The 25,469-nt window shown below is 46.4% G+C and overlaps 1 protein-coding gene across 2 annotated transcripts in view; it reads left to right on the forward strand.

Moving 5' to 3' along the window:
* Positions 1-25,469, forward strand: part of NINJ2 (ninjurin 2) — an 87,683-nt gene that overhangs the window by 59,364 nt on the left and 2,850 nt on the right. For both annotated transcript variants that reach the window (XM_030543080.1, XM_030543083.1), the window contains 2 exons: positions 17,942-18,173; positions 22,140-22,320. In XM_030543080.1, the coding sequence (XP_030398940.1) occupies positions 17,942-18,173; positions 22,140-22,297 (390 nt within the window). In that variant the 3' untranslated portion in view covers positions 22,298-22,320. The remainder of the gene's footprint in view (positions 1-17,941; positions 18,174-22,139; positions 22,321-25,469) is intronic.

A 25,469-nucleotide genomic window follows, 5' to 3' on the forward strand; every position in this document is an offset into this window, starting at 1 on the left:
TCCACACCACCATTTGACTTTTTTTAGGGGTCTGCAAAAGGCGGGCGGGGGTTGAAAACCACTGGTCTAACATAATGGGGTCCCAATCTCAGGGGTTTTCTCTAGGCATTATATGAGTAAAGATAGCAACTACAATGTCAACCTGGCCCAGCTCTGGCCCTCCTTGCCACCTAGCTGAGGTTGGAACTGAGGTGGCACAATCACCCCCTCACAGTTTGTCCAGAATGCGACCAACCTGAGGGCCAGTCCTGGACCCACTGACCTCAACTCCCATTGACTTCAGGGGGCACAGGATTGCACCCAAGATCCCCATAACTGGATGTAAATCCCACCAAAGCCTTGCCCAATGGGATAATACCTTTCCATCTTTGGTTTCAAATACTCTATTTGATACAACCTTGTTGTCGACTGACCTGTTTTGCAGCATGTCATATAACCTAGTCCCAGATTTGGACCTTAGCGTCCAAAATATAGGGGTTAGCATGAAAACCTCCAAGCTTAGTTACCAGCTTGGACCTGGTACTGCTGCCACCACCCAAAAAATTAGAGTGTTTTGGGGCACTCTGGTCCCCCCGAAACCCTTTCCTGGGGACCCCAAGACCCAAACCCTTGAGTCTTACAACAAAGGGAAATAAATCTTTTCCCTTCCCCACTCCAGGTGCTCCTGGAGAGATACACAGAAGCAACCTCCGTGAATCTAAGCAGAGGGAGTCCACCCTCTGTAATTCCAGTCCTGGAAACAAAAGCACTTTCCTCTTCACCCAGAGGGAATGCAAAGTCAGACTAGTAAATCTAACACACACAGACCTCCCCCTGATTTCTTCCTCCCACCAATTCTCTGGTGAGCTGCAGACCCAATTCCCTGAAGTTCCCCACTAAAGAAAACTCCAACAGGTCTTAAAAAGAAAGCTTTATATAAAAAGAAAGAAAAATACATACAAATGGTCTCTCTGTATTAAGGTGACAAATACAGGGTCAATTGCTTAAAAGAAATATGAATAAACAGCCTTATTCAAAAAGAATACAATTCAAAGCACTTCAGCAATTATGGACATGTAAATACAAAAGAACATATAAATCCCTATCTGATCTTTGGTACTCACAACTGGGAAACAGAAGATTAGAAAGCAGGAAATAGAAAAACTTCTCATCCGAGAGAGCATACAGGCAGAAGACAAAGAACTCAGACACACAATTCCCTCCACCCAGAGTTGAAAAAATCCTGTTTCCTGATTGGTCCTCTGGTCAGGTGGTTCAGATTACTTCTTTCCAGGTGAAAGAGACATTAACCCTTAGCTATCTGTTTATGACACGCCCCCCAAATTGCAGACAGTGGGGAAGCTCACTGGCAGCGATTTCCTTCTAGAACTTGAAAATAAACAGATTAATGCAACACATGCACCTTTACATATACCACTAAGTATATAACTAACAGACTTCTACATTTTAAGAACACTTTTTGGCTTTAACAGTTAGTCCGGCCTGCCTGATGCGCTCAAAGACCTTTTCCAGGTGTAGTAGGTGTTCGGGCCAGGAGTCTGAAAAAATGGCCACATTATCTAGGTAGGCAACTGCAAAATTTCCCAGTCCTGCTAGTAGACCATCTACCAGCCTCTGGAAGGTGGCGGGTGCATTTCGAAGGCCGAAAGGAAGGACATTAAATTCATACATCCCCGCATGGGTGACGAATGCTGACCTCTCTTTGGCTTTCTCTTAGTTCCATCTCTTTTTGTTTTATTTCCAGTTGTCGCCTGTGTTCAGCTTCTTTGAATTGTTCTTCGGCCCTCATTTTTGTCTTGTTAGGCATGGTTCCTGTTTTCTTGTGTTGGGGTGCCCTCCGGTGTTTATCTTCTGAACTGCAGGCTCTGTTGCCTCCTGGGGTCTGCCTAGCAACAGTGCCTTTTTCCCTTTCTTCCTAGCTAATTGTTTTCAATGTAAAGTAAACCAGAAAAACCACTTTATTTGCATTGTATATAGTGCTGGTAATGACTCTCAATGGGAGTGCTATTGTCACAAAAGACCTGTTTGTTACAGCTTAATGGTTCCTTGCTTAATATGCAAGCCAAAAACTGCCAGAGAGAGCAAAAAAAAAAATTCTCTCTGGTTGCCTTTTAAAACCAAACTGTTTCTCTCTGCTAAAAAGCCCCTAGCAGAGAAAAGAAAAATATAATATTCCTACTGGCTTCTGGATTCTATCTATCCCACCTCTACCACCATGTCATATAACCTAGTCCCAGATTTGGACCTTAGCGTCCAAAATATGGGGGTTAGCATGAAAACCTCCAAGCTTAGTTACCAGCTTGGACCTGGTACTGCAAATACAGGGTCAATTGCTTAAAAGAAATATAAATAAACAGCCTTATTCAAAAAGAATACAATTCAAAGCACTTCAGCAATTATGGACATGTAAATACAAAAGAACATATAAATCCCTATCTGATCTTTGGTACTCACAACTGGGAAACAGAAGATTAGAAAGCAGGAAATAGAAAAACTTCTCATCTGAGAGAGTATACAGGCAGAAGACAAAGAACTCAGACACACAATTCCCTCCACCCAGAGTTGAAAAAATCCTGTTTCCTGATTGGTCCTCTGGTCAGGTGGTTCAGATTACTTCTTTCCAGGTGAAAGAGACATTAACCTTTAGCTATCTGTTTATGACACAGCACCTAAACAATATGCTTCCAAACAATTGCTTGGTCCACTGGCACAAAAAAGAGAAAAGGAATTTAAATGAATGAATCTCCTCTCAGTGAAAAAGCTTAGGGACAGACCTTAAAGAATCAGTATCCTAAGTGTAGATGATAAATGTCAGTAAAAGCAGGAGAGAGTCCTGTGGCACCTTATAGACTAACAGACGTTTTGGAGCATGAGCATACACACGTCGTCAGATGCATGTAGTGGAAATTTCCAGGGGCAGGTATATATATGCAGGCAAGCTAGAGATAATGAGGTAATTCAATCAGGGAGGATGAGGCCCTGTTCCAGCAGTTGAGGTGTGAAAACCAAGGGAGGAGAAACTGGTTTTGTAATTGGCAAGCCATTCAACAGTCTTTGTTTAATCCTGAGCTGATGGTGTCAAATTTGCAGATGAACTGAAGCTCAGCAATTTCTCTTTGAAGTCTGGTCCTGAAGTTTTTTTGCTGCAGGATGGCCACCTTAAGGTCTGCTATAGTATGGCCAGGGAGGTTGAAGTGTTCTCCTACAGGTTTTTGTATATTGCCATTCCTAATATCTGATTTGTGTCCGTTTATCCTTTTCCATAGCGACTGTCCAGTTTGGCCGATGTACATAGTAGAGGTGGTGTCTAGGAAGTGGACCTCCTGTGTAGATTGGTCCAGGCTGAGGTTGATGGTGGGGTGGAAGCTGTTGAAATCGTGGTGGAATTTTTCCAGAGACTCCTTCCCATGGGTCCAGATGATAAAGATGTCATCAATGTAGCGTAGGTAGAGAAGGGGCGTGAGTGGACGAGAGCTGAGGAAGCGTTGTTCCAGGTCGGCCATAAAAACATTGGCATATTGTGGGGCCATGCAGGTGCCCATAGCTGTGCCACTGATCTGGAGATATATATTGTCATCAAATTTGAAATAGTTGTGTGTGAGGATAAAGGCACAGAGCTCAGCAGCCAGTTGTGCTGTAGCATCGTCAGGGATACTGTTCCTGACAGCTTGTATTCCATCTGTGTGTGGGATGTTTGTGTAGAGAGCCTCTATATCCATGGTGGCTAGGATGGTGCAAATAAGCGATGGTCACATTACCACCACCCTATACCGAAAACCTGCCACAGGAATCTCTGCTGCTTTTACAGATCCAGACTAACACGGCTACCCCTCTGATACTTGATAAATGTCTGATCTCCTAATTTGTGCGTTAGTTGCACTCAGCTATATTAATGAAAAATAAAAATTGTACTTTTCATTGCTGGGGGCCTTAACATGTCTTATTGCTGGGCAAGTTACTTTCTCCAGAGGCAGTAAGAGTGTTGATAGCCAAGGACTGGGAGGCAGAAGGCCTGGGTTCTACTCCTAATTGCCACAATCTGTCATGTTACTTCTCCGCTCCTTTGTTTCCTCATCTGCAGAAGAAGGGATAATGATCACATGGGAAAGGTGTTGAGCTCCTTGGGTGATGAGTGCTGCGTGTGAGTAAAGTAGTAATCCTTATTAACAGGAAAGTTACACTTTTAGAAGCCTATTCCTCTAATCTCATCTGCACCTTATTATCTAAGACTACAACTGAGACCAGGCCCCTGCTATGCAAGATGCTGTACGTATATAAAGTAGGAGCCATTCCCTCCCCTGAAAAGCTCTTAATTTAGATGGACAAGATAAATAAAAAGTAATATTATCCCCTTTTACAGATGGGGGGCTGAGGTGCAGAGTTTAAGTGACTTGCCCAATGTCATGCAGGAATTCTATGATAGTCCACAATTTATCCCAGATTTCTCAAGTCACAGTCCAATGCCTTAACCCACAAGGCCAACCTTCCACTCATAAGAAAAAACCCACTAAAAATGTAATTAATAAATGGGCAGCTTGCCAAAATAAATCCCAGAACAGGTGCAATACCTTAGCTCAGACAATAACAGAACGTACCCATAAGTGCAATAAGTTGACCTCACAGAAAGCAACATAAACTCAGCAATGTAAGGACAAAACGAAGCAAAGTCCTGAGCCTTGCTCAGAAGATGTTTCAGATGTACTCTGGGGTACCTGGAGGTGCTCACATGGACACAGTGGAGAATTGTGCCTCCTGCTAAGCATGGTGTTTCTTGTCCTTTCCAGACTACGTTATGGAGAGATCAGCAGTTCCAGTCTTGACAAGACAGTTTCAATAACTATTGCCACAGCAGAACATCTAGAAACAGGGACAGCCCCTCAAACAGGCGGGTTTAGTGGAAGGCTTTAATACTGACTTAGTTGAAAAGCCATTGCTGTGCAGCACTGTGCATTTTCTCACATAAATGTGGTAGCCATTTGCTAGACCACTCCTCTAATGTGTTTAAATCTCTCTTTCCAAAAACAATCCATTCTGTTGCTCAAGCTAATAACATTTCCATTTTTTTCTGCCACTCTGCAGGCACAACTGTTATTAAACACCACACTGAAAAGAAGCAGCCCACTGTGGGCTTCCCTACGCTACCACACATTGATAATGATAATTACCTGCCAATTTAACCAGCTTGCTATCTTTATTCAATATCTGACAAAAAGCCCAAAACAACCCCACCCCCACACCAACCATTTGTATATTGTTCAAGGGTTTATTCAAGTCGAGATGGGCAACAGCACCTGTTTTTTGCTTTTAAATGACACAGAGCCAGCTCCTCAGCTCGTGTAAGTTTATATAGCTCCACTGAAGTGAGTTGATCTAAATCAATCACCTGTGTAACTTTCCTGACTTCAATGCACTTAAATCAGAGATTATCTGGTCCATGATGTAGTACATAGAAATACTTGGCACTTCTTAGCCATACATTTCACAGGACTTCACAAAGGTGAGCCATTCCCATTAACTTCATTTGACAAGTAGGGAAACTGAGGCACAGACTAATAACTTGACATGTCCAAGACCCCACAGCAAGTAAGTGACAGAGACAAGAACAAACCCAGACCTCCTGACTTGAAGCCCAGTACCCTATCCACCATGTTGTCTATGTTGTTTCAATATACCTTAGCAAACTAATGAAGTAGCCACCAGAAGCTTAGTGTTCTCTCAATATCAGAAATAGATCTGACCCCAAGCAGTAGTCACCCAAATCTGAAAGAAGTTCAGATGTGGGGAACCAAACTTCAGACAGACAGACACTAGCCAATGGGTGACTAAAATGATGGGCATGAACACACTTTACCTTTGAGTCTGTCTTCAATCAATGCAGCCCAGGCCCAGCTTTTCTGAATATTTCAGAACATAAGCTATTCAGGCCTGGGGATTTATTCATCTTTACATTTTTAGCTTCGAAAGCACAATGCAATAGTTACTGTTGTGCCTCCCGGCTGCTCTTCATTGTTGTATAGGCTCATTTTCTCTGCTAACCTACTCTCATGCAAAGCTGGATGGCCGGTTTTAGTTTCTACTTGCTTTCTCAAGCACTAGGATAAATCTACCTCGGGTGTTAAACAGGAGTTACTACAGTGTCTAGCCTGTACATCCTGGCTTTAATAGTTGTTCCAGCTTCCTGCTAATGCTTTTCAGTGCACTCCCAGTGTTCCGCATATTAAAGGGGGTTCCTCCTCCATGCAACTACTTCTGTTCATCAGCCAACCCTCCACGCCTTCCCCCCCCCCACCAAATCAGCAAGTGGTGATTGCTGGGGCCATGCTGTTCTTGGATTTCAAGTTCATTAATTCCTCTGGATTATGGAAATAGGCTCCTTCACCAGCACTCCCTTCAAAGCATCCTGACAACTTAGGAAGGAAAGTTATCTTTCTTCTAACAGCAGCTCAATCCTGCTGCCTGCCAGTTGATTCCTGGACATCTTCAATTCAGTATTGTAAATACACTTAACTAGGAGGATGGATATATAGATATTTATTTATTTGATAGGACAGTTATTTAATGATACATTATTTATGTTGCTTTGTAGCCCAGAAAGCCATATGGCAGCTGAGATTTGAATGGATCTGAGAACATCCTAGCACAGCAGTGCAGAGTGCCATTATGTGTAAGGAAGAAAGAAGGAACACCTATGGACACAAGGCAGGGGAGAAAAGGGAGATGGATCTGCACAAGAGAAAGGCAGAACTCAGTGGAAGGAGAGGTGAAAGAGAAAAGGGGGAAGTACTGAGTGAGGAAGCAAGCAAGGGAAGGTGATGCTAGATCAAGAGAGAGAGAAGAGAAAGGGAAGCTTATGGGGCAAGCCAGATACTGAGACAAAAAGACAAGAGGAGTTGGAGAGAGGCAGAGCACACATTTGATCCAACAAGCAGGTCTCTGCAGGCTGTGAGCACCCAGACAGACAGCTGGGAAGTGGAATTCTGTTGCAGTGTCAGCCGGAGGGCAAGGGCAAGAGAAGGAGTGTGTCTACGTGCAGCTATGTTACTTCATTACTCACCCAGGCTGCTCTTCTGAGTTCCAACTAGTTAGAAGACCCTTTTGTGAGCCACAGCCAGGAGACAGCCTGGGCTTAAATATTCCTTTCCAGACATTACCCTGAAGATTTTAAAGGCTAAATTCCTTATCTTTGTGTGGTGATAGGTTTCCATTTTAATCTTCTGTTCTTGGATATCTTCATTACAGTAAGAAGTAATCAGATGAGCTATTAGGCAGACTCTCAGCAGGTATAAATCAGGGAGGCTCCATCGATTTCAACTGGCTGGCACACTGGCTGAGAATTTGACCCATTTTTAAATATTACAGTAGTACTTAGGAACTCTAATCAAGGAGGAGGGCCTATTGTGCTAGGTGCGAAACAGAGAGGAAGACGACATTCCCTGTCCCAGAGAGTTTACAGTCTAAGTGCCAGACAGGACATAACAGGTGAATAAGACAAATTAAAGGGGTTTGAGTGTGAAAAATAGGCATCTCAGCTGGCCACTTGCCTGACCTTCCATACCAGAAGTGGAGCAGGCTCTAACCCCTCAGGCTGCTATCAGCTTGCTGGAAAGTTCGTTTCTGGTTTCACAATTCTCTTTTGAGTGTCCGGTTACTAAGACCACTCCTTCACATTTAGGTGCTGCTCTGACTCCAGGAGGGCTGCATCTCTTGTCATCACCGGGCTCGTGATTAAGGCTCTCCAGGGGCTTTACATACCAGAAAGGTATCTCTATCCTGATTCCTGGGCCTGATCCAATGCCCACTGAAGTCAATGGGAGTATTTCTATTGATGTCAATGGGCTTTGGATCAGATCCCTAGTGAGCAGAATGGCTGGTGATATTACAAAAACCAACCACTATAATTGACTTCCTTGCTGGAAGCCTCAGCAGAGAGGCAAAGAAGGGAATGGGCTCTGAAGATTGAATTCACCTTTTCCTAGTAGCCTGCATGGCAGGGTTTATTATTACTTTTATCTGATGAACACTGCCAATGTGTTTGTTCTCTACAAAACCCAGAGATAGGCACAATCTCTACCTAAAGTGATTTATAATCTACACATTTTAAATCATTGTCCATACTGCTCTGTATGTACATGCCCTTGTATATGCCTAATAATCCAGGACCATTTATGTCACCTTTCTACATATCTGTCCATGTCTTAGCACATGCACGCTGGCATGTATCTCTTTGATGAGGGAGCTGTCACAGAGCATGCTCACCTCCAGAGCACCTCTTTGCATTAGGCCATGGCACACTGGTGGTTATATTAGCACCACTTTGTCCATGCCTGTTCTGAACAGTGGAGCTTTCATAGCCTAGCCCTCCAGCCCTGTCACCTCACTGTCCCATCCCTTTCTAGGGTTAACAGGAAAGTCCAAAATAGGAAAACTCAGAGTCTAGAGGCCTGCATGCCAAGCCCTTGGTCCCCAGATGGGGCTCATCATTCTTGGCCTTTATCCTGTACTTCCTTTTCCTCTTGGTCTGGAGGAGAGGTAGGGGGAAATCGGGCCCACCTACCTGCCCACCCACCCTCTCCTCTGGGTTCCAAAGGCAGCCAAGGACTGATCCTTCAATCCCTCACCACTTCTATCTACTGCTCCTACCTTTTTCCTGTTTGTCAGCATCTTCCACAGGTCTGGTAACTCCCCTATTCCCAACCTTGTATTGGTGGCTCAACAGCACTTTTCCCCAACCAGCTACTGAGAAGCTTCCTCAAAGCAGCTCCCAGCAATGCTATGTCCTCTCTGGCAACAGCTGGGCAGTATTTCAAACAGTCCTTCTGGTATCCCTCATTAAGACAGGAGTCCCTCATCAACTCTCCTCCTGGAGCTGGAGTTATAATTCAGCCAATCCCTCTGTTTCTCCCTAAGGCAAAAATCCACCAGCTTTCTTTCCTGGAGCTGAAGTTGTAAATTAGGCCAGCTGTAGGGCCTTAGCTAGTTTCTCCTTCAGCTGGCCTCTCTTTTCCAATTGGTCCTCAGGTTCAGAGGGTTTACCAGGCAGACCTCTTTCTGTTACAAGGGAAGAGGCAGCGTATATGCAGTGCCCCTTCCCAAGGCTCATCCCAACTGGCTAAGAGAGCAGGGAACCTTGCCCAGCTCACTTCTGCAAGGCTTCTGGTCCCCAGCCCTTAAAGAAACAGTAATGGGATTTCCTTCCAAACACTATTCCCACAACTGCTTCTTCTCTACCAATAACTATTTTTGTCTTTTACCATTTTTCTGTACCTGAATGAGATCTGTGTAGCTCGAAAGCTTGTCTCATCCACCAGCAGAAGTTGATCCAATAAAGATATTACCTCTATCCTGTCTATTTGATATCTCCTAGGACCTTTTATATATCAGACTCCACAAAATCTTAAAGGGCCACATCACAGGACATAGTGGGCTGACTGCTATGCCACACTACCCTTAAGGAGACAGACTATCCTGTCACAGAAAGGAACATGGTTTAGTGGTTAGAAAATGAATGAGGGGGAAGCATAGTCTACTGCCTAGAGTAGAGGTGGGGAATCAGGTGTATCCAGATTTTGTTCCCAACACTATCACTGACCCTGTGCGTATTTAGGCGTGTTATTCAAGGTCAACATTTTTAAAGTGGCTTCTTATTTTCAGTACCCAAACTTGACTCACTTTGGAGTCGATATTCAGAATTACTGAATAGTACACCCCCAACGCCAGATTAAATGGTCTGGAGCTGCAGGTGCTAAGCATCTCTGAAAATCAGGTCATAAGTGTCTAAAACAGGGCACCTAAAAATAGAGGGGTATTTGACAATGTGGTCTTTAAACCCTGCATCAATTTCTTCATTTTTGTAAAATGGAGATAAGGATACTTTTGTAGTTTCAAGGTTATTATTATGTTTTTAGCTTAGTCAATAAGTGTTTACAAAATACTTTTAAATTGTCAGAAGGAAAATGCTATGGAAGTGCCAAATATTTGTGTGTGTGGTGTTCTCTATGCATGTTTTCATATGTTTGCTGATGTGTGTTCTTCTGAATTCAGATATTTATCTGCCAGGATCTATGAGCGAAATGCATGTCTCTACTCCTTTCCTTGTGTGTGCATTACCTCTCTCTCTTTTTGTCTCTCTGTGTGGTTTATTTGGCATTCCACAGCAGCTCCTTTGGAACTGATGCTCAATAATACAGTGTCTCCCTAGACACTCCCTCTGCCGGCAAACTCTCGTGAAGAAGATTATCATTCACATCTTTCTTTTTCTGTCTCATGCTGTTCCAGTGTCTCTTTTAATCTCTCCTCACGAGTGTAATAAAAAACAGATTTGCAATAAAAGCTGGTCTGAAAAAAGTGTTCTTTCTCATGGAAATTTTCAACAAAGAAAACTTTTGCTTCTGCTGAAATTTTCTATGTACATTTTCAAGGTTTTGGCTGAAAACCAGAAAGTTTTTGGCCAAAATATTTTGACAAAAAAATAAAGTCTTCATGAAAAGCAGATACTTCTTACAAAAAAAAATTGTTTAATCAAAACCTTCCTTTTACTTTTTAAAACAGTTTCGATAGACATTTTTCTACTAGCCTTTCTTGCAATGGAGTTGGCCTGTGTGACTCAGTACAGTAGTAGGCAGAGGCAGTTTGATGCACCCTCTTGTGGTCATATGGAAAATATACTGTCACTGTGACTTCATAGTTTGCTACAGTACATGCTCAACTGAAAAAGTCATGACTTAAACCCACCCATCCCCATTTCCCTACTCTCATTTCTAACACCATCAACAAAAATAAGTTAATCAAACCCACATTTTAAAATGCATTTGTTTTAAATGAAGGAATGAGGTTTTATAAAACCTTTTTTTTTTTTTACACAAAACCTAAACATTGGACCCAAGCAACCCAAGTCTATCACTTTAATAAATAATATCATTGTGTCATATTTCACAAAAGGGAAAATAAAGGGAATTTGTCCAAGATCATAGCGAGTTTTGCACCAAGGATAGTAGTGTCACGGGCAAGAGGTTTGCTTAATTTGGAACAAATAGGACAGGGACACAGAGGACCTGGGTTCTCTCTCCAGCTCAACTTGTTCTATGATGTTTGGCAACTCTCTAGTGGCCTGTGATATACAGGAAATCAGACTATGTGATCTGGTGTTCCTCTCTACCATTAAACTCTACGACTTTACGTCTCTGTGGCTCAGTTTCCCTGTCTGTAAAAGAAGGATAATTATACTTGTCCATCTTTGTGATGCATTTTCAGTTGAGGTTTGCCTCATACTGGTCATTGCTATACATTATTACATATAGCCCAGCTTCAGGACAGTGCCTGGTGTCTGATTGCACTCTTCCCTGACAACATGGAGAGAGAAAAGTAGATTTCCTATGCTAAAGGAGAGTGAATAATTTCAAGATGGGACAAGAGCTCAGTTCTTTCAAGTCAACATATAAAATACATCAGTGAACCCTCTTGTGTGTACTTGGCTTTGCTTTATATCAGGCGGCTGCTGGCTTTGATAAGGCTCATATTGTCAGCAATCCCAGAGTAAAGGGACAAACTTGAAGCCACTTCAGGGCTGTCTTTATCCTGTGGGCAAATGTAACATTGCTATCCAAATGTTTATAGGGAAGTTTGGCATTACTGTTGTAATGGGGAGAATCCTCTACAAAGGCCAAAACCTGAAAGTACTGAATTTCTGCAACTCAGCTGAAGTCCATGGGAGCTCGAGGTGCTCAGCACTGCTGACCAATCAGGTCATTTATTTAGTTGCCTGAAGATAGCTATCGGTGCCTAACTTTTGGCATCCAGTGTGAACATTTTGGTTACACTGCAGTGACAAGAGCTAAGCAAGGGGTAAAAGAACCACAGACTCGGAAGAGGAAGCACTGATTGGACAAGCCAGACCTTTGGCAGTGAGTGAGCGTGTGCACTCATGAGAGATATAGCCCTGTCTTTCGTCCCAGTGAGACAGAAAAAAGTTGCTTGTTTGTATTTTATGCCCATTCCAAACACATACAGCTCATCACCTTTTCATACTGCACCATGCTAGTCACATCCATTTAAACAAGGAGATGAAAGAGGACCCAGGGAACTATAGAACTGTCAGCCTAACTTCAATACCTGGAAAGATACTGGAACAATTTATTAAACAATCAATTTGGAAGCACCTAAAAGATAATAGGGTTATAATGAATTGCCAACGTGGATGTATCAAGAACATACCATTTCAAACCAACCTAATTTCCTTCTTTGATAGGGTTACTGGCCTAGTGGATAGGGGAACAGTAACCATTCAATATCTTTATTTTAGAAAGGCTTTTGAGACAGTCTCACATAACAGTCTCATAAGCAAACTAGGGAAATGTGGTCTAGATGAAATTACTGGGTGGGTGGAAATTGGTTGAAAGGCCATATTCAAAGAGTAATTATCAATGGTTCACTGTCAAACTGGACATTATCTAGTGAGGTCCTGTGTGGGGTCTGTCCTGAGTCCGGTACCATGCATTACTTTAATTAACAATTTGGATAATGGAGTGGAGAGTATGCTTATAAAGTTTGTGAATGACACCAAGTTGGGAGGGGTTGCAAGCACTTTGGAAGATAGGATTAGAATTGTGTGACTTTATCTGATAAAATATTACCATGTAGATCATTGTTTCAACCACTGTTATATATTTACAACAAATCTTGTATAAAGGTTGTAAAGTAAGGTGTTTATGGAAACGGTATGATTTGCTGAATATGATTATGCTATTTGTATGCATGTGTCATTTTTGTACTTGAAGCTATGAGTATTGTCTCTGTTCCTGGATTTCAAATGTTTGTTCCTGGAGTAACACCTGCACATCTTGAAGGGACTATTCAAATTAAGTGGCTCATCAAGGGACACTTAACTCACAACTGACCATGAGAGATGCCCATCTACACTAAATGGACTTTCCTGTGGACATTCCATCTGAAGTATAGGTAATGGTTTCCTGCTATGACTAAGCAAAATTGTGCATAGACATGTGACTTGCCCAGGTGATGCCAAACACCATCTTGTCATCTGTGATTTTTCACCAGCTGTGCTGAGGGCTTTGTTTGAAACAATGGGTTTCCCTCTACATGGCAAAAGCTATAAAGGCCTTGGAAACACCTCCATTTTGCCTCTTTCCTGCTCAGACCTCTGGACTTATACTAATTCTAACCAAGGGACTGAGGACCTTCCAATGATTTGGAAGCAACCAGAGATTTGACTTAAGCCTGCAGTTTATTCCATCACTGCTACAAGCCTGATTCAAGAACTTTGCAATTATTTGATGTATTTGATTCCTTTAACCAACTTTAACTCTCACCTTTCTTTTTTCTTTTTATAAATGAACCTTTAGATTTTAGATACTAAAGGATTGGCAACAGTGTGATTTTTGGGTAAGATCTGAGATGTATAGTGACCTGGGTGTGTGGCTGGTCCTTTGGGATCAGAAGAACCTTTTGTTTGGTGAGACTGGTTTTAAAGAACCACTCACCTTTAAATCCAATGTTTTTGGTGGTGATACAAGGACTGGAATGCCTATGGAAACTGATTTTCTGACTTATTAGCCAGTGTGGTGAAACAGAAGTTTACTTTTGTTGCTGGCATGGTATATCTCGTGATATATCATGATACACTCCAGTTTAGTGGTGTATCTGCCCTATTTTGTCCTGAATTTGGTATTCTCAGTTATGACCCCCAAATGCATGATTACATCTTGACAAATTGGAGGACTAGTCTGAAATCCACAAGATGCAATTCAATATAGACAAGTGCAACATGCGACATTTAGGAAGAAAAAATTAAATGCACAAATACAAAATGGGGCATAAGTGTCTACACAGTAGTGCTGTTAAAAAGGATCCTAGAGTTATGGTGAATCACAAATTGAATATGAGTCAATAATGCGATGCCATTGCAAAAAAGGTTAAAATCGTTCTCGGATGTTTAATAGGAGTGTCGTATGTAAGACTCAGGAAGTAATTGCTCTACTCAGCACTGGTGGGTCTCAGCTAGAGTACTGTGTCCAGTTCTGGGTGCCACACTTTAAGAAAGATGTGGACAAACTGGAGAAAGTCTAGAGGAGAGCAACAAAAACAATAAGTTTAGAAACCTGACTTCCAAGGAAAAGTTACAAAAACTGGCCATGTTTAGTCTTGGGGAAAGAGTGAGGAGGAGCCTGATAAAAGTCTTCATATATGTTAAGGGCTGTTATAAGGAGGACAGTGATTAACTGTTCTCCTTGTCCACTGAAGGTAGGACAAGAAGTAACTGGCTTAATCTGTAGTCAGAGTGTTTTAGGTAAGATATTAAAAAACTTTCAAACTGTAAGGATAGTTAGGCATTGGAATCCAAGGGAGGTTGTGGAATCCCTGTCATCTGAGATTTTTAAGAACTGGTTAGACAAGTACCTGTCAGGGATGGTCTTCTAGGTTTACTTGGTCATGCATAAGCACAGAGGGCTGGACTAGTTGATGTCTTGAGGTCCCTGCCAGCCTTACATTTCTATGATTTCTCACTCAAGCTAAAGGGGTCAGTACCAGATTAAAAAAGGAAATGTTTTAATTTGAAAAAAAAATTTGCTTTATTTGTCTCTGGGTAAGTGACTGGGAACAGATGGCTAAGCCTACTTGTGCCAGTCTTTTGTCTGACAGAAGCACTGTCTTGTTTGCTTAGCTTCATTGTTCTCACATCCTTAACTCATCATTACACAAAGAAGCTATCAATGCCTAGTGTTATCCCACTGGGATGATGTGCTGCCTCCTCGAGAATGGGGAAAAAAACCACAGGAGAACCATAGAAATGGAACAAAATACAGTTGCTTTACTCTGGCTCAGTATCCCACTCTATGGCTCAGGACTCCACTCTATGGCCACCAATTTGTTGTCGCGAGTGGACCCACTCGCTGGGTCCCACATGATTCCAGCTCAACTAGATACAGGTAGTGTCTAGTCACTGTGTCAAGGTTTCTTTCCCCACTCTGAACTTTAGGGTACAGATGTGGGGACCTGCATGGACACTTCTAAGCCTAATTACTAGCTTAGCTCTGGTATACTGCCACTACCCAGAATTCCAGGGTCTGGAGCACTTTCTGTTCCCCCAAAACTTCGTCCCCTCCTTGGGTTGCCTTGAGGGACTTCACCAATTCCCTGGTGAACACAGATCCAAACCCCTTGGATCTTAAAACAAGGAGAAATTTACCAACCCCCCTCCTTTCCCCCTACCAATCCCTGGTGAGTCCAGATCCAATCCCCTTGAATCTTAAAACAAGGAAAAGGCAATCAGGTTTTTAAAAAGAAACTTTTTACCTTTTCTTTCTTTAATTAAAAGCTATCTCTGTAAAATCAGGATGGAAAATGTTTTACAGGGTAACCAGATTCCTATAGACCAGAGGGACCCCCCCTAGCTTTAGGTGCAAAGTTACAGCAAACAGAGGTAAAATCCTTCCAGCAAAAAGAAACATTTACAAGTTGAGGAAACAAAAATAAGACTAACACGCCTTGCCTGGCTAATTACTTACAAGTTTGAAACATGAGAGACGGATTTAGAAAGATTTGGAGAGCCTGGATGTACGTCTTAGTGAACAACACCCAAAACAAAGAGCACAAACAAAGACTTCCCTCCACCAAGATTTGAAAGTATCTTGTCCCCTTATTGGTCCTCTGGTCAAGTGTCAGCCAGGTTTACTGAGCTTCTAAACCCTTTACAGGTAAAAGAGACATTAACCCTTAACTATCTGTTTATGACACACTGTTTCTAGATCTGGGACTCCAGGACATCCCCCCAGGCTCCGACTGCTTGTCAGACGTCTTTCCTTGGACATGGGATGCCACTGTCCAGCTGCCTTAGACCTTGAAAGCAGTGTCTCTCCTGAGCTCCCCGTTCACTTACACATGCTTCCCCAAAGCTCCACCTAGGCTGTGGGCACTCTGGGCTTCTAGTGTAACCCCTCTGGAAACAGAGTGGCAGGAAAGCAAGGAACACGGGCTTAGCAAAGGAATTTCTTAACCACAGTCTAATCTGAAAGCATTTGAGAGTTACAGAACATTAGACATAACAAGAGTTACTGATCCAGCAGTCAGGTCTGTGTCCCCACCCTATGTGGGCTCATGTAGAAAAACCATTGCTTCCTGGGAGTGGGTCAATAATTGAGAGACAAACAAAATCAGTGGCCCTAGCTTGCAGTGTGATGGCTCTTAGTGTAGTTTTTCAATGAGGTGTTAAACGCTTCTCCTGAGCTGTGCCCAGTATGATAGGTTGCCCTCAGACAAGGTTAGCCTAGTAGTCAACATCTCTTCAAAAAGAGCTCATAATTTGATACAGACATATCCTATAGTGTCACAAGAGTATTCTCCTGCCAGGAGAGAGGGATCAACAGCTTACAGCACAGGGAGCTAAAATTATCACCTTCAGGCTGCAGCTGGTTCTCTCTCATAGACTTAAAGGGACAGCTAATGGGAGATCCTATGAGGAAAAGCTCAGATAAAATGATAAACTCAAAATGGGGAGTTCAGTAAAGGCCATGTAGTCAGAAAATCATGAGGTGGCTGATTTTCCAGCTTTCTAAAGGCTCTGGTGGATATGGATGAGAAATAGCCTGCGTTTTCCAGAACTGCAGCCCAGCATGCTACGCATTTCAACTAGTTATATCTTTCCTTTGCTCTGCTATGGTGTTAGATTATCGAGGTTGGAAGGGACTTCAGGAGATCATCTAATCCAACCCCCTGCTCAAAGCAGGACCAATCCCCAACTAAATCCCCAAGTGGTCCCCTCAAGGGCTGAGTTTGCAACCCTGGCTTTAGCAGGCCAATGCTCAAACCACTGAGCTATCCCTCCCCACCACGTTCTGCTGATATATTCCGATCCTTCAAGATCTTAGCTCTTTCCTTCACTTGAGATTTGCTACCATGTCACCACACTCCCAGTGAATATTTAATTAAATATCATCATCTCCTTCTCCCCCCTGCTTGTCTCTCACACTCTCCCGGCCCAGTGGCCATTTGGGTCAGGGCAATGAGTCTAAACAAGCTGCAGGACTCAGAATTCAGTCAGGATGGCTGACAAAGGCAAGGGAGAGGAATTAGCTGATTGGATGTAGTAGTAGCTGGCTCTTCTCCTCTGTACTCTTTATTAAGTGGGTGTAGCCAAAGGTGCAATCTGCAGGCTGAATGTGGCCCAGCAAGCCCTAAAATGGATCATCCCACAATTGCCTTCATGCTCACTACAAGCTGCAGCTCACAGACTGCAAGTCCCAGCTTCTCTGACTGAGCTTGGCTAGTATCTGGTATTTACAAGTGTACCCGTCACTCCATGCCTCTTCTGCTTCCTGTAGAGGCTGACCTACACCTACAGACCTTGTGTGTCTGTGTTTTAAAACAGCTGACAGTTCGGAGGAGTGTTTCAAGAGTAGGAACATAGGAACTGCCAGATTGGATCAGACCCATAGTCCATCAAGTCTGGTATCCTGTCTCTGACAGCAGCCAGCACCAGATGCTTCAGAGGAAAGTGTGTAAGAACCCTGCTGTAGGCAGACCTGGAGTACCTTGTCCATGGGGGAATATTGCTCCCTAATCCCCCATTAATGTAAGGTTGCTTTGTGCCTCGAAGAATGAGGGTTAAATATACTTTCTTTCATAACTCCTGGATTTTGTTAAGCCATATGACTAACACTGGCTATTCTTATTAATCATAAATATGTCCAGTTCTTTTTTTAATCCTGCTAAATTTGTGGTCTCCCCAATTATCTTGTAGCAATGAGATCCACAGGCCAGTTGTGGTCGTGGGGAGAAGGGTTTCTTTTAAATTTTCTGCCTGTCAGTTTCATGGAATGTGCCTTCTGAAAGCTTTCTAGATTTACCCCCTTGGTGGGGCTAATACTCAAGCCAGAATGGACTGGCCAGTCTGCTTAGAAATCTTACTCTCACTCTCCCTTCTACCTAGGCGGGGAATCCTGGCTCAAGGAGGGACAATCCAATCAACATCAACCACTATGCAACTAAGAAGAGTGTGGCAGAAAGCATGCTGGATGTGGCGCTGTTCATGGCCAATGTTACACAACTCAAAGCAGTGCTGGAGCAGGGGGTTTCATTCCAGTATTATGCCACCCTGATATCGCTTATCAGCATCTCTCTCTTCTTCCAGGTGGTGATTGGAATTCTTCTTATCATCATTGGTAAGATATCTTCTGACCTTCTGTTTGCCTGCACTGTCAGCAGCAATCAGGGTCATGGAAGGAGGAATGGGGTGACTGGTGCAAAGACCCACATTATTTTTCCTTCAAATTAGAGAATCTACCAGCAAATGCATTTCTTCCTTCTCCATCTTAGCCTTGAGCTTTACCACTCCTTCACTCTGCTTTCCCATCACTGCACCCCTGTACTAGGAATGGGGAATTGTTTCTGCCATCTCCCCACACTGCACTCCTTCATGTTGCACTCCTCCAGCATGACCTGCACCACATCCTTGCACTCTGCCCTCCTCCATACAGTCCCTGGCTTGTGGCCTAACAGAATGATTCAACCTGCAGTTCTATCCAACCCTCATTTAATTGATCCCAAACCTGTCCTTGTGCTGTGTGTACAAGAGCTAACTGGGGTTGTTTCAGCTGGTCATAGATATGTGCCCAAAGGCTTGTAGCGGTTCTGTGGTTTGTAGCGGTTCTGTGGTCCTCCTCCCTGTCAGATTCAGAGAGAGGCCACCCTGTCTCACAACATCAAACAACAAGCAGTCAATTAGCAGACTAGGGCTCTGGCCCTCTGGTCAGGGCAGAGTAACAGGGACCCTGTAGTCCAAGAGACAATTTACACTGTCTGTAGATCTGGCCTTCTGGGCAGGGCAGAACAATGAGCAGTCTTAACCAAAGCCTCCTGGCTTGGGTAGACAGCAATTAACCCCTTGAGCTCAGTCTTTAGCTTTAGCTTCAGACTCCAGGCTGGAGCAGACAGCAGTCACAGTCTAGGGCAGAGATCCCCAAACTGTGGGGCACACTCCCCTAAGCGGTGCAGAGGAACGTTCAGAAAGCGTAGCTGGCCCGGGCTAGCCCCCCTGGGGGGCAGGGAAGGAGCACCACCCAGCCCCTCCCCGCCACCAGCTCTGCTCCAACCCTGGACCAACTCCTGTCCCTGTGCCTGGCCCCGTCTCCAGCCTCAGCCGCAGATCCACATTCAGCCACAGGCCCAGCTGCCAGCCCCCACTGCAGGCTGGCTGTGGCTCTGCTCCTGCCCCAGCCTTGGCCCCTGGCCACATCCCTGCTCTCAAGCCCACCCTCAGCTGCAGCTGCAGCCCCCTTACCCCATCCATGCCCCACCCCCCAAAGCTGCAGGCCCTGCTCCCGGTCTGGGGGGTTGCGAACAGGGGCAAGAGGGGGGGTGTAACCCTGAAAAGCTTGGGGATCACTGGTCTAGGGGCTTTCAGCCCCCTGGCTGGGACATGCCACAAACAGGGCACAGGCCTGCTAGCCTAAGTTAGTAGGCCACCTCCCCAGAGGTGGTTTTAGCAGCAAGGGGTAGGGATACCCATGCTCACACTGCTCCACCAGGTCCCACCCCAGGGCCCTAACAGTGTCGGTGATCCCGCCACCTGGTCAGCGGGGAAGTCGCCAAAACATGCTGACTCATTTCCCGGCAACACAACTGGACTAAAGTCTGGTTCCCCTGGGCTACTTCCTACCACCCATCCTTGGCGTGGCTCCGTAGTCCATGGGTCCTCAGGCTCCTCGGGGTAAATGGAGGATGGCAGTCCCAGCAACTCCTCTCCACAGTCTGTCTCCTCCAGGGGCAGGGCACTGCAGAGCTCGGTCCCTGGTCCAGAGTTCAGCAGCAAGGTACAGCAACTGAGCTGAAGGGCCCATCTTGTCCCGCCCCCTGCTGCCGGCACAGGAGACAGGGTTGTCTTGACTTTGCTTACCACGGGCATGGGGCAATTCCTCCCCCTCAGGCTCAGAGGGAGGCCACTCTGCCTCACTACAGGGTGCCTGCTCTGTCAGCACACGTGTCTCCAGGGCCTCCCATACCTGCTCTGGCCCCCTTCTCCACATACCCACTTTGAAGGAGGAGCTGGAGGAGCCAGCTCTCCCTAAGCACCTTTCCCTTCCCACTGCCACCTCATCCAGTGCCCTCACCACTTGTGGAAACCTTTCCTGACCCTCATTGACAAGCATACCAGTGCCTCTATCGTGTGTCTAAAAGCCTCCCATTGCCTCCTCCCATGATACCAAGAGCCCTTCCTCTGCACCTCTGGGCTGGGCTATGCTAGAAAGTTAGGTTGACCCAGCTAGGTCACTCAGGGGTGTGAAAAATTTGCAGATTTACCACAGTAACAGGAGACCCCCTTCTGTCCCTGTAATAAGAGTATACACTACAGCACTGCAGCAGCACAGCGGCAGCTATGCTGCTCTAGTGTTTCTAGCTTAGACAGAGTCTTACTTGGCAAAAGTTTCTACAGACCCCTTCAGGCCTGGAGCCTTCCTTCAGCTGATAAACAAAGGCCTATCATTGTCAGCACTTGTGTGTGTTCCTGTTTGGCGCTGTAAGGAATGACAATGGAGCATGAGCCTGGACTATAGGGTATGTCTACATCTACAATTTTGCAGCGCTGGTTGTTACAGCTGTATTAGTACAGCTGTATAGGGCCAGTGCTGCAGAGTGGCCACACTTACAGCAACCAGCGCTACAAGTGGTTTTAGATGTGGCCACGCTGCAGCGCTGTTGCACACCGCAGGGAAGGAGACCTGCTTGGAGGGGGGGTCGGGGAACGCCAGAGCACACCGCGGGGCTGGATACCTGCTTGGAGGGGGGGTCGGGGAACGCCAGAGCACACCGCGGGGAAGGAGACCTGCTTGGAGGGGAGGTCGGAGAACGCCAGAGCAAACCGCGGGGAAGGAGACCTGCTTGGAGGGGGGGAGTCGGGGAACGCCAGAGCACACTGCGGGGCTGGATACCTGCTTGGGGGGGGGGGGGTCGGGGAACGCCAGAGCACACTGCGGGGCTGGATACCTGCTTGGAGGGGGGGTCGGGGAATGCCAGAGCACACCGCGGGGAAGGAGACCTGTTTGGAGGGGGGGTCGGGGAACGCCAGAGCACACCGCGGGGAAGGAGACCTGCTTGGAGGGGGGGTCGGGGAATGCCAGAGCACACCGCGGGGAAGGAGACCTGCTTGGAGGGGGGGTCGGGGAACGCCAGAGCACACCGCGGGGAAGGAGACCTGCTTAGAGGGCAGTGGAGTTTGCTTAATTACCAGAGAGGCTTCCTCAGGTATGCTGGGATACCTGCTTATTCCACGGAGGTCAACAAAAACGCTGGTGAGTGTCTACACCTGATGACCAGCGCTGGTGATCCAGCGCTGGATCCTCTACACCCGAGGCACGACCGGGTGTAAGGGCCAGCGCTGCAAACAGGGAGTTGCAGCGCTGGTAATGCCCTGCAGGTGTGTACACATCCTAAGTTGCAGCGCTGTAACCCCCTCACCAGCACTGCAACTTTGTAGTGTAGACAAGGCCATAGACAAAGGTAACTCCCTTGTTATTTACATAGGGCCTGATTGTCAGATTGACGTCATCAGGAGCTGTGGGTGTGCTTCAGAAAACAAGGCCCCTCTTGGTAACTTGCACTGTTCTTCCCCCTTGCCCCCCACTCACAAACCCTTACTATAGTATTAATAAAATCATCCTCCCAGCTCCAATCCCTGGGACAACTTGCTGCCACTACCTCTCATGCATTCAGCAGTCTGACCAGGACATGGTTACTTTAGGCCAGGGTTTCTCAAACAGGGGTTGCCGTAGGGAAAGCCCCTGGCGGGCCAGGCTGGTTTGTTTACCTGCCCTGTCCGCAGGTCCGGCCGATCGTGGCTCCCACTGGCCGCGGTTCGCTGCTCCAGGCCCATGGGAGCTGCTGGAAGCAGCGGCCAGTAAGTCCCTCGGCCCGCGCCACTTCCCGCAGCTCCAATTGGCCTGGAGCAGCGATCCGCGGCCAGTGGGAGCCACGCTCGGCTGGACCTGTGGACAGGGCAGGTAAACACACCAGCCTGGCCCGCCAGGAGCTTTTCCTACACGAACGGCAACCCTTGTTTGAAAAACCGTGCTTTAGGCCATAAGGCTTTGAGCCAGTTTTCAATTCTCTCTTTGTTTTGTGCTGTGTTTCAGCTCGGCTGAACCTGAATGATGTGTCAAAGCAGCATCGCCTGAACGTGCTCAATAACACTGCCACGGCTCTGATCTTTATCACTGTCATTCTCAACATCTTCATCACTGGCTTTGGCGTGCAGAAGACTGGTCTCTACCCTACCAGGAGACGTTACTGAGGCCTGGAGCGCAAGGGAAGCAGGTAATGAAGGGATGAGGGTCCACTACTACCCCACCTTTGGAAGGGTCAACTCCTTCGGCAGTCAAAGGGTCTCAGAAATCATCAATGCTGTTGTGGAAGGGAAGGCGGGGGACAGCTCTACACATACACACATGGCTCCTTTTGTGCATAGTGTTGTCCCTTGGGAAGCCTGGGCTGTGTGACACGATCTCTCAGGAAAAGGAATTTCCTTGCTCCGTCTCTGAAGCAAGGATGTCATGAGTCCACATTTATGGGATTCATCAGATATTTGGTAGCAGCAGTTGGTGTCCAGCGGATAACAAATCCCAAACTGGATCATGATAGGCACTATGAGAGGGGAGTCAGACAGTGGAAAGGAGGGTGTGGCAGGTATGTGGGAAAGCACCTGGTTCCCAAGAGCTATTCAGGCAGTGGGAGAGATCAGAAGAGGGCCCAATGCTGGCAAGGGTGGTGGAAGGAAAGAGAGGCAGTAGGGAGGGAGCTTTTCAAAATGGTCACTGTTATGTGGTGGTGGTGGCCATTTTAAGAATCTGATTTTTGACCTTTATTCCTGGATGAGAGTCATGTGACTAGGAGTCCAGACAAATGGCTGGGTTTCCAAATCAAATCCAAACCAGGGATCACAGCTTTAAATTAGGCCATGTCTACATCTACAATTTTGCAGCGCTGGTTGTTACAGCTGTATTAGTACAGCTGTATAGGGCCAGCGCTGCAGAGTGGCCACACTTACAGCAACCAGCGCTGCAAGTGGTGTTAGATGTGGCCACACTGCAGCGCTGTTGGGCGGCTTCAAGGGGGGTTCGGGGAACGCGAGAGCAAACCGGGAAAGGAGACCAGCTTCGCCGCGGTTTGCTCTCGCGTTCCCCGAACCACCCTGCAAACCGCAGGGAAGGAGACCTGCTTGCTCGGGGTTCGGGGAACGCGAGAGCAAGCCGGGGAAGGAGACCAGCTTGATTACCAGAGGCTTCCTCAGGTATGCTGGGATACCTGCTTATTCCATGGAGGTCAAGAAAAGCGCTGGTAAGTGTCTATACTTGATTACCAGCGCTGGATCACCAGCGCTGGATCCTCTACACCAGAGACAAAACGGGAGTACGGCCAGCTCTGCAAACAGGGAGTTGCAGCGCTGGTGGTGCTCTGCAGATGTGTACACCTCCTAAGTTGCAGCGCTGTAACTCCCTCACCAGCGCTGCAACTTTCTGATGTAGACAAGCCCTTAGAGTGGGCTCTCAAGCCTGACAGGGAGCTAATGGCTTGTAGCTCTTGCCTTAATGGTTCCCACCAATAGGGTGACCATATTTGCCTATACTGAATATGAGACACCTGGTAAAATTACTTGTATTCAAGTGAGTTCAATGGCAATCAATTGTACAAACATTCAAATTAACATTAAGTTGACTGAGCCCCTGTTAAAAAGAAATACCGTTTAGTTGGATTCTTTTTATTTACCTTCTTATCTTTAAGGCTTTAGAGCTCACATGAGGAGGGGTGACACACACACCTCCCCTCCCACATCCCCCGCCCCACACACACACATAGGGAGAGGTCACACACACATACACACACACACCCCTCTCTCATACGGGGTGTGTGTGTGTGTGTGTGTGACTGACCGACCTGACCCTCCCTGCCTGGTGCTCTCCGCCCTCCATGCCTGGCTGGGCCCCCGGGACAGACCTGCCTCTCCTGGTGCCTAGCATTCTGTCTTCCCATGGCAACACGTGGGCAGAGGGTATGCAGGGTCACATGCCTTCCCTCCCCAGATTTCTGCCAGGGTTCACACCAGAATGTGGCCAGCAGCAGCCTTTCAGCACTGTGCGAGAGGGAAGGGACAGGAGCTGCTTCCAGCTGCATGGGAGGAGGAGGAGGCATGACCTGGTCTGTCTTTGCAGAGCTTCTCTTCCCCCCACCCCCACACGTGTGGCTGGAAGCAGCTTGTCCTTTCCCGCCTGCACAGTGTTGAAAGGCAGCTAACACCTCCAGGCTGGCCACTGATATAACCCAGCTGCCTCCTGTCCCCGCACTACAGGGTTGGCAGGAAGGGGTTAAGCCCAAAGGATGCATTGTGCACCAGGGCCCAAGGAACTTGACTGCAGGGGCTTTAGCAAACCAAGCCAGAGAGATGGCTCAGCAGGGGAGGGTACGTAGGGGACAGAGCAGCCCCACGCTCCCTGGGGACAGGGCCCAGGGCGGGGTGGGGGTGGGAGGTGCAGGTGAAGAGGGTGCTAAGCCCCTGCCCCAGGGGCTGCTGTGGACCCTGCAGGTTTGGGGCATAAACAGGCTGAAAATTGCTCCCACACTGCTCCAGAGCTTAGCTAAGGGGCAGAGAGGCTTCCCTGTGCCAGCGCTGTGTGGGGCTTTGTCACTTGCAGGGTTGTCTCCTCCTGACCAGTGCCCCAGGCACAAGGGTCTTGGGCTTTCCCAGGATGCCAGCCCAGCCAGAGGCAGTTGGGGAAGGAAGGAGCCTGCTTGCCAGGCTGCTAGTGAGCTGAGTCCTGGGACACTTGCAGGAGGGTTTAAATACAGTATTGTCACTTTAAAAATTGGACATCTGGTCACCCAACCCTCAAGGATTCTGGGGCAATGGCCAGCAGGAGTGTCCCATGGAAATTTGGATTGGAGAGGGAGGTGGGATCCTGGATTCAGTGCAGAGGCACAAGGCTTCCATGAAGATGGCACTGGCTTTGGAGCTTGCAAAATCTGTGGAATTTAGAGGCTGAACACCATATTTATTGCGGCAGCAATTACTTCCCCTTTGAGTGTGATAGAGAACAACCCCTACAAATTAATACACAGGGAACCATACAACATTTTTAACTCCCCTCTCTGGGTTTTACTTCCATAGGAATCAGTCAGGACTGGTTCATAGAATGTTTTGAGATTCTTCAGCTTGAAAAGCATGAAATAGCATTATAAGGCCTCTAAATGCTACCATAAGCTCTGATCCTGCAACACTTATGCGCATGTTAACTACAAGCACAGAAGTCATCCTACTGGACTAGAATGATGCAGTGCTAGAAGAGACAGGGATAGGGTGATCACAGTTGCTGGATGGAAATAAGGGAAAACTAAATGAAAATTAAGGAACAATGCTTTATTTTAAGGGACATTTTAGGGAAACCGCCATTTCCCTTAGCATAACATGTATT

This window comes from Gopherus evgoodei, chromosome 1 (assembly GCF_007399415.2).
Source record: "Gopherus evgoodei ecotype Sinaloan lineage chromosome 1, rGopEvg1_v1.p, whole genome shotgun sequence".
In the NCBI taxonomy this organism is placed as follows: domain Eukaryota; kingdom Metazoa; phylum Chordata; order Testudines; family Testudinidae; genus Gopherus; species Gopherus evgoodei.